General features: G+C 34.8%; 1 protein-coding gene across 1 annotated transcript; it reads right to left on the bottom strand.

Annotated features, from left to right (window-relative positions):
* Positions 1 to 12,685: 12,685 nt before the first annotated feature.
* LOC110034060 lies at positions 12,686 to 13,577 on the bottom strand. The gene has a single exon (XM_020738307.1). The coding sequence runs from the start codon at positions 13,434 to 13,436 to the stop codon at positions 12,750 to 12,752; it is 687 nt and encodes a 228-aa protein (XP_020593966.1). The 5' UTR covers positions 13,437 to 13,577; the 3' UTR covers positions 12,686 to 12,749.
* Positions 13,578 to 15,156: the final 1,579 nt, after the last annotated feature.

The raw sequence follows: 15,156 nt of genomic DNA, 5'->3' as shown, positions 1-15,156 counted from the left end.
TGTCCTTATAGGAAGCATGTCCGAACCCAGCTTAATATAAACCCTATTTAATCCTTTATATTAAATAGGGGAACTTGTCGGCAAATACAAAGGTTTCGCAGACCAAGCGGACGCCATACTTTCCTTAGTTTATTTGATTGAGCCTCAGCCTCAATTCTTGTGTTTATCCTTTGGGATAGATACAGGATTTGAGGTACATTGCTCTTTCATTTTAAACTATGAAAAATATGGGGTCAGTTTAATTTCCTTCCGAAGCGGGCGATGGGATTTCGATTCCAGCGACCAACAGCTTCTTACGGGCAACCCCACAAACCATCCCCGAAATAACGCTGACATGCTCGAAAGAGGATAAAGAACAGGATTGCTCCTATTTGGCACAAAACAGTTTACATACATATAATTTCAAATATACTCATTATAAAGGGGAAGGATGCTTTCTTAAAACTGAATCTTCCATCAATAAAACTTTGTTTAGTTTTTCGTAATTTTAGTTTTGAAAGTTTAGTTTTTAGTTAGTTAACTTTGTCTTTCAATAGCATTTTACATAGCATTCACTTTAGTAGTTAAAATTTGCTTTTATTTTTATATTTTAATATTATAAAATAAATTTTAAGAATTTACTTATAGGTTCTTCCAACTTCCCAATTGGGTCGATATCTAGGACTCCATTAGAGCCATTTATTATTAGAGCGATACATATACATGTATTGATTTTAAAGGAGATTTGGCAGTTTAGAAAAAAGAGTTTTTAAAGATAAATGATTTTTATAAAAGGTATTTTTATTTTGATTATATTGAATATTTATTCATATATTTGTCGTGTGTATTTTTTAATATTGAAAAATATTTGCAAAATTTACACACTAAATCTACCCGCATCATTGCCCAATGTTCAACGTTAAAATTCTCGTACAATCATCGACAAGAGGAGCATTAGTGGAGTGCCCAAAATATAATTTCCTCCATTTGGACCACTACAATACCTTCGAAAAGTATATAACCATCGATACATGGTGTCAGGAGGCCGCACACCCAGATACTGAGTCATATACTCCACTACATACAAAGCCGAGTCAGACATGGTTTCCTGCAAACGTTGAAAGGAGGGAGTAGCCCCACCAACCACAGAGGATTCCTACAGCAAAATTAGAAAGAATGAATAGATTCAAGAAAAGAAAATTTGAATTCTATATAAAAATCCATGGAAAATCTGTCAACATCTTGGAAAGCTTTTAGAGCTGTATATAGGAGTTTTCTCCGAAAATGAAGAAAGAATAATTCTTGACTGTGTATTCAACTTGAGAGACAGAGGTTGAGCTAGTATGTTGATGGAAATGGATGCGCTAGAAAGGTAGGTTAAGTATTCAGTGTGGTTGTTGCTACAACTTTGTCGAAGATAGGCTAGGGAACCTCCCAGATATCTTGAGATACGATGAGGTGGATCCTCTACCTTCTGAGATAAAAAAAATGATTAAAAGGATGGCCAGGTGGAGCATACTACCAGCAAACTGCATTCCAAATAGCTGCATAATCAACATTTATGCTGAAAGAGACTGTATTCCTCCGTATATTGATCACTAAGGTTTTGTAAGGCCCTTCTTGCATGGTGTTCTTCATGAGCTGAAGTAACATTCTATTTGGGAAAGAAATTGATATATTTGGTCCTAGAGAATTCAGAGGATCCGTCGAGATTTTGCTGTCAGTGGTTCGGTACTAATTCTAAAGGATAACGGAGTAAATTCAGCAAAGCGTTGCTTCCCGGGAGTACGACACCACAGGGTTTCTGTGGCGTTCAAAAGAATGGATGATAGTATAATATCGCATGGCTTCTGTCCGGACTCAGAATTGGAAGAGCTACACCCGTAGGAGCTAGGAGATGGTTGTACCTCTAAGTACACATAAAAGGAATTCTTGTCCTGGAGCGTGGCTTAGTATGCCAACATGATCCTTAGCTCACTCCATGAGAGAGACATACAAACAAACATATAGATAGTCATTTTTTACTTTATTCTGTGGCAGAACAACATATATGATATGATGTTTCAAGATATATTCTGCATAACATCTTTTGATAGCTTCATCATGCATTCAACTTGTAATACATTTTTGAAGAAGATTAATAAAATTTCTTCCAAATTTTGATAAGAAAAGGCCGCAGAACCATACGTTGGTTCTAAATTATAAAAAATAAAGAACAATACAACAAAAGCCTAATAAAAAAAATTTAGTAAAATTATTGAAAAATAAGTCAACTAATAAAAGTTAAATTTTGAAAAATATACTTTGATAATTAAATGTGATAAAGACAACAAGAAATGGAAAATTATAAATTTGATGAGTTTATTTCTTTCTGGTTCGAGGTTTCTCACTCTCCATTCTTTCAGCACGAGTGTCCTTGTTTACACCAATTTGTCACAACCTTCATAGAGTTTCACACTCTTCACAAAATCCCACAAGTTCTCTACACTATTCTCACAGTGTTCTTGGGATCAGTGCCAACATTCTGATTATCAGTCTTCTTCGAGATAAGTTTAAGAACACCTTAAATAGGGTATAACATCCTCTTCTCATATTTTGAGATCGGTTTTAAGACCACCATAATTGGGATATGACATCCATTTCTTTATCAATTTCCTTTGAGATAGGTTTAAGGCCACCTTAAATGGGGTATGAAATCCTATTCTCATCTTTTGAGATCAATTTTAAGACCACCTTAAATGAGGTATGATATCTGTCTCTCTATTAATTTTCTTTGAGATAGGTTTAAGGCCAGTTTAAATGGGGTATGACATCTTATTATCTTCTTTTTAGATCATTTTTAAGACAACCTTAAATGAGGTATGACATCTGTTTCTCTATAAATTTACTTTCAGATAGGTTTAAGAACACCTTAAATGAGGTATGACATCCTATTCTTATCTTTTGAGATCGGTTTTAAGACCACCTTAAATGGGGTATGACAACTGTTTCTCTATCAATTTTCTTTGAGATAGGCTTAAGACCACCTTAAAAGGGGTATGACATCTTATTCTCATCTTTTGAGATCGGTTTTAAGACCACCTTAAATGGGGTATGACATCCGTTTCTCTGAGGATCCTAGATCTATACTTTAAAGAATTTAGACTCTAGGAAAATTCATTTTTGAAAACTAATACAAATTATCAAAGTAAATAAATGTGATGAGTTTTTAACTTTAAGAGCAGCATACTGAAGTTCAAAATCATTAAAGGTTGATCAAGATATAGTAATTCTCACTGAGAAAAAGAAAAGAAAGTATTGAAAATGATCCTGAAAGTAAAGAAGAAAAAAAAAGAGAAAGAAAGAAAATAAAAGTTAATGTGAAAATGAGCATAAACTTGAGGGGATGTTTAATGAAAAATTGGCTTCATTTGAATAATTTTAAAGAAAGAGACTTTATTATAGTTATGAGCTTTTATTTTCCTACAATATTAGTATACATTACTAGCAGAGTTCTGTCAAATTCTATCTTTTATTTTTCTGAGACTCCTATGTTGTTCAAACTATAATGAATTTTTGAAATGAATAAAAAAATTAAAATTCCTAGGCTTGATTACAAAATATTCTTATGTCATATTCCTAGCTTGAATTATTAAGATTTTCCTAAAGTCATGATTACCATAATTATAGGACAAATCTATAAAGGTCTTTAATGAAACTCATTACCACATATTAAAATATTTTTATTTTTCAGAAGAAAGAAGTTACTTGAGGTCAAATAACAATTAAGTTTGGGGGGATTTTGACATTCCTAAAATATGTTACTTTTAGTTGCACATTTAATGCTTATTTTTAATTATATAGCGCTTTAATGAAATGTATTTTTGATGTCTTTGGTTGTAGTTATGCTAAATGTAGAAAATGGAGAAAATGGAACAAAAATTAAGCAAATTAGAGTCAAATAAAGCAAAACGGCCAATGTTGATTTGGAGCGTAGGTGCCAGCCAACAGAGAGTTTAGTGCTTAGGCGCCAGAGGTAGTTATCTAGAAAATCCACTGAACATGGATAACTTTTGAAGAGGTGCTTGAAGACACTCTTGGGGATTTTGAGAGCTATATTTAGAGGGACTTCTGGAGATTCAAAGGAGAGACTTTTGGGCGAGGAAAAGGGAGTCTTTTATAGAGAAATGTATATTTCCTAGAGAGAAGAAAGCCTTGGAGCCTTTCTTGAACTTGGAAGAGAAGAGGAGAAGTGAGAGATATCTTCTTCACTACAATTCAAAGTAATTTTGGAGTATTATTGTAAGGAGAGTAAGTGATTCAAAGGAACTAGAAGGATTGCTCGGGAAGGAGTTTAAAGATAAGTTGTGTACTTTTTTTTTATTTTTACTTAGTCTTATATTGTAAACTTTTACTTATCCATAAATCCATGTATTATTTTTTCTTTCCCATGAGATCTGAGTAGTTTCCTTTGTCTTTCTCCCTATAATGAGGAATAATTATGTGTAAGAATTTAGTTTAATAGAAGTATTTTTAAAATTACATAAATTGTGATGAATCGAACTATATACTTAATTTACTCATCAATCTGGCCAATTGATTTGTTAAAATCTATTGTAAAGCATAGTGACCATAAATGAGATATGTTCCAACATAATATAAATCACATTTAGCCTCATGGATGAGAATGTAGTCCTTGAGGTTAAGTGCAAATAAATAGGAAAATAAGTTTTGATGGACGTAGAATTGGAGATTTTAGGGTAACATACTAAAATCTTTAATTTATTCGAGTGTTTGGAAACTAAAGTGAGATGTTAGCCCTCAGATGAGGGGAAGTGGAAAATCTAGAGTGAGAGCTATTATCTTCCTAGCCTAACCACGGGTTTAGGGGCCAAACCCTGGATTAGCCAATGTTCTTTGTGCACTCGAGAGAGGAGAAAGAATAAAATTACACTTATTTGGCACAATACCTTAATTATATTTAAAGTTATTTTCCTAGACTTATTATAAACTCACTGCAAGAGGAAGGATTTTTTATACAAATTTGAAATCCTCATATATTGTTAGTTTAGAGTAGTGATAACATTACATTTTAAAGTCTGATTAGCATACTTAGCAATCCTTTTAATTTTGTAGGATTGGATATTACAAAAAAAAACTTGCAATCATTTACTATATAAGTTTACTACAAATTAAAGAAGGCTTTATTAAAGTAAATTTTATAAGAGTTTTGTCAGTCTTCGTGGGATCGATGCTAGAGTTTTTAAAGAAAATCTCATATTACTTAAAACTATATGTATACTTACGTAGTGTCTCTAGTGTGTAAACGATTTTTATCATCTTTATGTAATAGTTTATTTTGCATACTAGCCACTGAATATAAATGGGGTCAAGCTTCTAGCATATTTCTGAACTTAAATAATTACGTAATTGCGAGTCAGGTTAAACCTCACCAAGCTCATACCTGTCCCTTCCACTCAGATGCCCTAATTTCACCATCCAAAACTAAGACCTTTTTTGGCCATTCCATAAAATCCACTAAAAATCAAATTTAACTGTTCTATAAGCTTCCACACAAGTTAAAACCTCACTCTACACCAAAATCCCTCCTTCACAAGCCCTCCAACCTAGCTCAAGACCAAGGCCGAACCACCTTTTGGTTAAGTTTGTACTTGGACCTATTAATGGAGGAAGCTGGTGCTTTGAGCAAGTTTATGGGACTCAAGTGAAACTTATACAACCACTTAATCAAGGCCTCCCCTATTGGACAATGGTATAACTAAAAAAAAACTCTATTTTTGTCTTATTTTGGAGTTTTATGAAGAAAAATTGCACACCATGCTTAAGTAATCATATACATGTGATCTACACAAATAGATGATGGCGTATGAACAAATCACACTTGAATTTTTTGAGTATCAAGAGAGATCTTAGGGTTTAAAGTTGGACAGTTCATGTATTCTGGTGCATTTGAGAAGATGAACATTACTTATGTTATTTGCATTGTCTTGTGGCAGTATTTAGGTGTTCTTTGCATTGTTCCGCTCTTTTAACTTGACCCATGCTAATTATGATGCATTACGGTAGTATTTAGGTGTAATTGACAATGTGTTGTCGTTTTACTTATGTATTATTGTGGTCTTATTGCTTTTTCACATAAATCTGCTCGTGGTTAAGTTAGAAAGAGATTTTCTGATTTTATTAATTTCATAAATTGATTTAATTTTAGAAAAACCACATCTTGGTGCAAAAAAATCATTAAAATAAAAAAAATACCATTATGTTCAGTGGACAGAGAAGAAACCAGACATTGAATATACTTATTTAATGATTCATTTTAAATTAATTAAAAAATATAGAAACAAATTAAATCATAAATAATTAAGTACTCATCATAATTTTCTGAAACCAAACTCAAGCCCACCTAGAACTTAAATTTTTATATCCAGCCTCAATCTTCTAGACATCATGTTTTGTTTTATTTTCTTGGGTTCTATTACGACTTGTTTAAGTTCTTAGATTTTCTTATGACTTATTTAAATTTTCTACACATTATTATATTATGTTGTACTAACCTTGCACTAGCGGCAGGAATCGCAGGTACGCATGTTTATTTTACATTTACCTCATTTTACTGAATTCATACTGCACTTTATTTACTTTCTTTACTTCTTTAATTATTTATAATGCCTGCAAGACCCCTAGGGTAGACGACGGCAAGATAAGTGCTAGGCGGTGTACCATGATAGGCCATGAGACTCAACATTAATTACATTTTCACACTATACCCTAAACTTGAAATCATTACGTCAAGAACAAGCTGCAAGCAGATGGAGGAGAACTTTCGTAGACGAATCAAGACCCGACATGGAACAAGATCTACTTGATCTAAACTTTCCTTATTTTAAAAAAAACATAACCCATAGGACATAGAGATAGTTCATCTATCATGAAATAAATCCTCATTTTATCTTTAGGCTTTTGCACAAATATGTTGTGTAATATATGTCATAACTCTCTTTAGGCTCTGAGGTTGTCGTTCGATACGACGTAAACCCTCCCATCTTTCAGGTTATTTGCATGATCGAATATCATACATATGTAAGCCCTAATTTATAAAATTGATAGGATTGAAACAACAAATGATATCATCATAAAAAATGAAGACAAACCATAAGATAGTTTTGAAAGTCATTAAGGTTTGCCTCATGATCTGTGACATCCCCTATCTTTCACTTATTTGATTCCTAAAATAGCTCATCCAATCTAGTATTTTCCCACTTAACTTTCTATATCCAACCTCGAAAATCTAAACGTTGAATTTTTGAAGACAAAAGACCTCTGATCATAATCGAGAGTTTTCTTAAGTGGCTTTAGTCATTTATGATGTAATTAACTATAGAGTTTGCCTTTATAGGGAACTTGAAACCTAAGTAATATAAACCCTATTTAATTATTAAATTAGGTAGGGGAACTTGTCGATCACACATAAAATTTTCACAGAACAAATGGATGTCATAAATTTTTTAGTTTATTTAATTGAGCCCGTTGTCAAGTAATCTACCTATTCCTCATGATAAGTGCCTTGCATGTATAGTTGCACTCGGTTGCTTAAGCTATTAAAATGTATGAGGTATTTTAGTCTCATTTTTCAAATTTAAAATATATTTTTCAAAATTTCATATATATTAAATTAAAATTATTTTTTAAAATTAAAATGCAACTGACCCAAAAGACGATCGATAAAACAATGGTGAGAACGTTTTTTTACTTTGAATTTGTTATGGAACTTGTGTTTTGTTCATCTATTATGCGTATGACTTATAATTTTTCCTCCCCTAAGTTAGATTTTATGCAAATTAGAATCATCCTTGTTATGTGATTTTGCAATTTGGATCTTAGGTTGATAGTTTAACCTTCTAATTTAATTTACCCCCAAATTGATTGCCTAAGAAGTTAAAATGGGTTATGATCTAGTACTATAGATGTAGGCTAGTGAAATTATCAGGTTAATCTACACCTTTCTACATGAATAGAAACATTGTTGTTAGAATGGTGCAACGTTAAAGAAATATACAAACACTGATATTTTTTTATGGTTAGGGGGACTAACTTTAATATTAAACTTAAACATTCTTACAACCATCAAGAGGGGCTAAGGAAAACTATTGTTTATGATTATCAACTCTATTAGAATTACTTAAAAAGATCTAGTTTTCAGAGGACTAATTTAGGGAGGCTTTTTATCATTTGCTCAAACTGAAAACTAGTTATAGATTTTACTTCTTGCAATATTTTGGATTAGATACTTTAAAATCCTCAAATTTTGAACCATTAAGCTAGACTTCAAACTAGCAGGCTAGAAAATTTTCAAACTTTAGGAGTTTTCTCATCCATCGTAAGATAGATCCATGAACTGTACTCTACAAACTATATAGACAAAACGTAAACTTGCACTATTTGTCGGTGCTTTGCATTATTTTAAATGCATACAAAGGCAACAATTGTCTAAAAGGGACTCTGATTTTAGGTAATGACAGTCAGTCAGAAGACAACACTAGTCTAAAGTGGGAGGGGGGTGGTGGAAACAACAACATGGGAGACACATTAGCTAAAAGAGGAAAATAGTGGTTTCTCCCTCTCATATTGGTCCTATTTATAAACCAAAAAACAAACTTTTAGTGCCAAATACCAAAAAATTGAAAAAAATTCTCTTGAACCATTCACAGGTGCACATGTGCTTACACTCACGCAAGTGCACATGGTCGTGTGATCCATTTTGCTCTCTGCATAGGAGGAATTTCGGCCCATCGCGTCGCATCTACAAGCCCGCATAGTTGCACTTTGACACAAGTTTTGGCATGACCCAACCCACTCTAGCTCTCACAAAGCTTGCTGACACATGTTGCAACCTAACCCGATCCACCGCTACACCACCACATCACCAGCCTTAATAAAACCACCGCCACGCTACTCGTCATCTGTCGCCGCTGCTTAAAAAGTCCGCGACGCTTTGGCACGCAAGCATATGTTTTTGTGCTCAAGATCATGTTCTGTGTGCATAAGCATGATGTGCGTGCCCGCGCACATGCACTCCTGCACAATTCCGCTCGCACCCAAGCGCACACCAACTCATCCTCGCATACCCTATTGTGCCCTTCTTGAGTTAATACACATTTATATACCCCACTACATTGTGAATGCATAATTAAACTCTTTTGTTTGTACGAACACAGGTGTTACGACATGCAATTGTAACTGGTCATCTAGACACCTAACTCCCCATTGTAGCTACCATCATGGGAGTAAAATTGTTCAGCTGCCACTATAGTTCTCAGACCACAATTGCTCAACCTCTTCCAGCTGTGACAACAACTTGATCAAAACCTTACAATGTACCTAAGACAAATGTAACCATCTCACAACACAAATTTCTTGAATATTTATTTTTGAACAAAACAAAAAACATCACTTGAAAGTAATCAGACAAATGATGCCTCACGAGGTAATTTTACCATTTCGCACAAACTTTCAGAATTTTTTTTGAACAAGAAACATTTCAAATTCAAATTAAAGAGCGTCAAGGGCCTTGATTCCAGTAAGTTTATAGTCAAAATTACTATCTTAACAAAACAAACCCGATGATACCAAATTTGGCTAATATGAGTCCAAAGTGGTTCAAATCAAGAGAGTAAAGCATATTTGGAGGCTTTGAATCATCAATCTGGTGGTCAAACGAACTTTAAATTTGGCATACTTATTTTAAATGAGCGTCTTGACTAGAAGAATCTAGTGAGTCTAGCCTTTATTAATTTTGATGTCATTAATGCTTTTGAATCATAAAAAAATTCTCTATAATCAAGGAGAATCAATATGGACGGTCTGATCGGATGGTTACATGAGTTATTCACTGAATGACCAAAATACGCTTCTCAGGTGTTATAAATAAGTCTCCTCTCTTCACTTAGAGGAGGGAGAGAATGAGTAAAATTTTGGTGTTGTTCTGGACTAAAGACCCGACAATAACTTTCGACCTGATAACAGTTGATCATCGTCGACCATCGCTCGTCGGCAGTCATCGACCACCCCCGACCACCCTCAGCTCTTCGTTGGCGAACTATGTTGTGTAAGGACATATCCCTAAATACTGTGCAATTAAGTATCATGAATATGGAGTAACGACGTATCATAAATTTAATGTAACATATAATACCACATTAAAGATTTGATGATAGCTTCCGACGACTACATACAATCATCATAATCAGAATACGGCGACTTTCTTCGAAGTCCTACAATTTTCTATATATTGTGCAAAAATAACTGTTGTACCTTGTGTAATATTCGTAATTGTGGGACAACGATGTATCTTTATAATTACACTTTTAACATGAATTAGTTTGACGGAGTTAGATCTCGTGTTTTCCTTCAGTATATGTATTTTTTCACCTAAAAAGTTCTAGAATATTCTGATGTTGTTTCTATTTTATTTATGTGTGTGTTACTTTTCAATCGATGACGAAACATTAAATTATCACTACGGTCACGAGGCTTCTAGGAGGCAACCATATGTAAATCTTTATTTTACTAATGAATATAATCATATCAACCAAATTATAAAACTCAAAGCAGCTTCTTTAAGATTATTCACGTGCTTGTACAAAATATGTAAGGAAATGGTAATCAAAATATTCTGCTCGAAACTTTGAATAAAATTATATGCTAACATTTGTTTATTCAAAAATAAGCAAAAATATAATAATTAATGGATTACGCTTATTTCGAATAATTATAGATTTTAAGAAAGATTATCGGCATTTTTTTTAACGTGTCACTACATTCATTTGTTTATTCAAAAATAAGCAAAAATATAATAATAATTAATGGATTACGCTTATTTCGAAGAAATTAAAGATTTTAAGAAGGATTATCGGCATTTTTTTTAACGTGTCACTACATTCGTAGTATAAAATGCATCAAATTAGTTCTGAATATGTACCACATGTATAAAAAACTAAATTTTGGCATTTAAAAAAAAAACGGAGATATATCATCAATTTTTTCAACATTTATCAAAAAAAAAAAAAACACATTTTTTTATCTAAAACTAGGATGGAGATAAATGCACATATATTCTATAAGCATTTAAAAGATTTGCATACATATCACTCAATTTTTATATATATATGCGCCGTGTATTCAGATCAGTTGGTCGGGGATCTGCTTGTTAGTTGTAAGTCCCCTCTGGTCTGAAGTTCGATTCCCTCTGTTGGAGGGTGTGGTACTCGAAATATTAGGTGCATCGAGAATGACTGGAGCTCGTATAACAGGATCAGACGAATCTTTTAATATAATATGTATATATATATATGGTAAAAAGAGCTGCTTATGGCTCCCTAAATGTTAATAAGTTCAAAAAGTACATCACAATGAGAAAGAAAGAAAACAGGATGGGAAGGAAAAAATAAAAAGAGAAAATGCTACAAAAATACAAGAAAGCCTAAAAAACCGAGTATTCAAAACAAAACCTCCCAAAGAGTGGGGAGGTCTTTCCTATCATGTAATCAACCAACTGTGAAGAGTCCACCTCAATTTGTAGGGGGGTCCACAAGCCTTAGGTGAGGGCCCATAAAAAAGGTCCCCCTGAAGCAAAAAAAAAAAAGAAGTGAAGATGAAGGAGATGTAGAAACTATGGCCCTTTGGGATTCAGCTCCCCTTTTAGCTAGGTAATTAGCTGGTTTGTTGCCCTTCCTTTAGATAAACTTAAGTTCCAGCTTCATATCTTTCAATATGGATCTCATATGTTTGATCCACTGGTTAATATGCCATGGGGTGGTACTCCTTCCTGACATATACTCCAATAGCTGAGACGAATCAGCCTCCACCAGTATCCAATTCCAGTATCCAATTCCATTGATTCATTCCATTGATTCATTTTTGCAAGCTTTAAGGCCCAGTACATTGCCATAGTTTCAGCCTCCATAACATCCTCTACATTGATTGGTGATTGATAATGAAGCACACAATTTCCCTTACTGTCTCTGAAATCTCCTCCAATGCCAACTCTTTTTGGATAAAAGCTTTCATCTATGTTTACTTTTAGAAAAAGGTGTGTGGGCTTGTTCCAGAAAACCTTCACATTGTATATGAGAGGACTGACCTTGCCTTACAAATTCATGATGTTGGAGAAGTTCTTCCATTGAATGAGTTTTCTGATGAAGGTCATACTGTTTGTGACCACCTTCCTTATGCTTAGCTGTTGGTCCTCATATTTTAGATTGTTTTTGGTTGTCCAGATAAACCGGGTAGCAATGAAAGGAATGGCCCCTAATTTGTTGTCTTTCCATCTGTACTGCCAAAAGTGAATGTTGTCATTTCCCATGTCCCATAAAAACTGTTGTTCAGCATCCTTTCTAGCTCTAAGCATGTTTACCTAGGTTCTGGAGTCCCCAAGTCTCTTGGTGACCATATTTGGGTGGTTAACCTGCAGTATTTGGCTACACACACACACACACATTTATACATACTTTGAAAAATTCAAATAGTGATAATTTTTATGTGAAATAAAAGATTTGAGTGATCTATAAATTAAATTTATATGTTAAATATATAAATACATAAAAATTTAGTTGTATGCATGTAAAAGCCCTTATAAACTTTCACCAAAAAAATGAGAGAAAGAGAGAGCATTGTTTCAATCGCATAAAAATCCCAAAATTGCTAAAAATTCCAAAAAAAACTTATTATTTCTTTGCCAAAATGAAACAATCAAACAATTAAAATAACCATCCCTAAGATTTGTACCCTCCGTTAGTAACTGGGTACCCAATCCCATGCCGGGTCGTCGGAAAAACAACAAAAAGCATACTACAAATTACTCCAATTCCCAGCGGCAGAATATCCAAAACCTCCTTCGTCTTTGTGTCCGGCGACGGGTAAAAACACTGCACCACGTTCTTGTCTCGCAGAGAGACCGCCACGAAAACCAGAACCGACAACACCCCATGAAAGCAATCAATGATCCTAATCTTATACTTCGTCAGATCCGGCAAGGTAGCGAGATCTGGCGGCGGATCGAAGATCCACATGCCTCCCGGAGTAGCCAGGCCGTAGATCACCCGATTGTCCTGGTGCTGGAAGCTATCTGTGAAGCAGGCGAGAAAAGCGGAGGACCCGAGTACGAGGAGGAGGAGGAGAGTCATTAAGCTAGTGGCGGAGTCGCAGGAGCCATTGTTCGTGAAAGATGGGATGAGGAGTTGGAATGCGAGGAGAGTACCGGTGGGGAGGAGGTTGGCAAGGTTGGCGGTGATGGCTAGGGTTTGGGAGAGAACGGTCGTGGTCGTGCTCGTGCTGGTGGTGGCGGCGGCGGATCGAGGACGGGAGGAGGAAGGATGTGTTTTGTTATTGGCAGGGATTTGGGATTCTTCTGATGGAGATTTCTCTCGGCTGATTTGGGATTTTTTTGATCTGGCAGACATTGTTTTTTAGCTTGTAGGAATTGGGGAGCCTAGAGTTTTAAAAGCTTTCGATTACACGATCGGGGAGTCGCGTGGGCATTCAGAAGTGTTTGTTTATTAGACGTTTCAAGTTGGATGATGTGATGGTTCACCAAATTTTTGGAGTTGTTCTTTTGCCCAAGAAATAGGAAACTTCTAAGTTCTAACAACTCTTTTTTTTTTTTTTTTTGAGGGGCAATTACATTCAGATCACCCAATGCTTTCTATTTACAAATCAGCGACATTCTTCTTTACAAATCAGCCACATTCTTCCACCCGACCTTGGGGTTATCACACCACAGGTCTGTAATTATGGCGTGGGCACATTAGATTTCTTGCGTGGTTATGTTATTTTACTGCCATTTTTTGTTAATTTTACTAGCTTCAAAATACTTGTATTCAACACCTGAAACCTGCACAACATCAACAAAAGTCTTTTTCAAGTGTAAATTTGTGATAAATTAGTAAAAATAACAAGTAAAATAAAAGATAAAACGCAGCTTAAAAGACATAAAATTGACACATCTCAATACACTCTACGAACACATCAAAGAAACCTACTATCATGGGGTGAGAAACCTATCAAATTACTATGATTCATCCTCTACCCGACAGAGTAGTTTCTTTTTGGCAATAGAGGCTCCTTATTTATGGGTGGTTGACAGGCGACAGGCGACAGGCGACAGGCGGCAGACGACAGACAGCACTTAAAGGACAACCGAAGTTGACCAGCTGTCCCATAATGCCCTCATCACGACAGGGTAACCTTGTAATTATGCACACGATATCCCCTCTTATAATCAGGAGGACCTTTCTACAATAAAGGTCAATCAAGTAGTCATGAAAGACTCATTTTATTTTTGTGCTCTCTCTCTCTGACTCTCTCTCTCTCTCTCTCTCACTCGCTTGCTCTTTCTTCTATTTTATTCTCCCACCCGACCTTGGGGTTATCACACCACAGGTCTGTGATTATGGCGTGGGCACATTAGATTCTAGCGTGGTTATGTTATTTTACTGTCATTTTTTGTTAATTTTACTAGCTTCAAAATATTTGTATTCAACACCCGAAGCATGCACAACATCAACAAAAGCCTTTCTCAAGTGTAAATTTGTGATAAATTAGTAAAAATAACAAGTAAAATAAAAGATAAAACGCAGCTTAAAAGACATAAAATTGACACATCTCAATACACTCTACGAACACATCAAAGAAACCTACTATCATGGGGTGAGAAACCTATCAAATTACTATGATTCATCCTCTACCCGACAGAGTAGTTTCTTTTTGGCAATAGAGGCTCCTTATTTATGGGTGGTCGACAGGCGACAGGCGACAGGCGACAGGCGACAGGCGACAGACAGATCAAAGTAGTTGACCAGTTGACTCAAGTTGATCGAACAAAGTCCAAACACTTAAAGGACAACCGAAGTTGACCAGCTGTCCCATAATGCCCTCATCACGACAGGGTAACCTTGTAATTATGCACACGATATCCCCTTTTATAATCAGGAGGACCTTTCTACAATAAAGGTCAATCAAGTAGTTATGAAAGACTCATTTTATTTTTGTGCTCTCTCTCTCTCTCACTCGCTCGCTCTTTCTTCTATTTTATTTTTTATTCCTTTGATGTGATTAAGAAGACAGATTCAGTTCAACATTTATATTGTGTGCTTTAATATTTCTTTTAAATGTTTTGTATGA

Source organism: Phalaenopsis equestris, unplaced genomic scaffold (genome assembly GCF_001263595.1).
Source record: "Phalaenopsis equestris unplaced genomic scaffold, ASM126359v1 Scaffold001341, whole genome shotgun sequence".
Classification (NCBI taxonomy): Eukaryota; Viridiplantae; Streptophyta; class Magnoliopsida; order Asparagales; family Orchidaceae; genus Phalaenopsis; species Phalaenopsis equestris.
The sequence above is the reverse complement of the archived record's forward strand: the minus strand, read 5'-3'. Positions and strand labels throughout refer to the sequence as shown.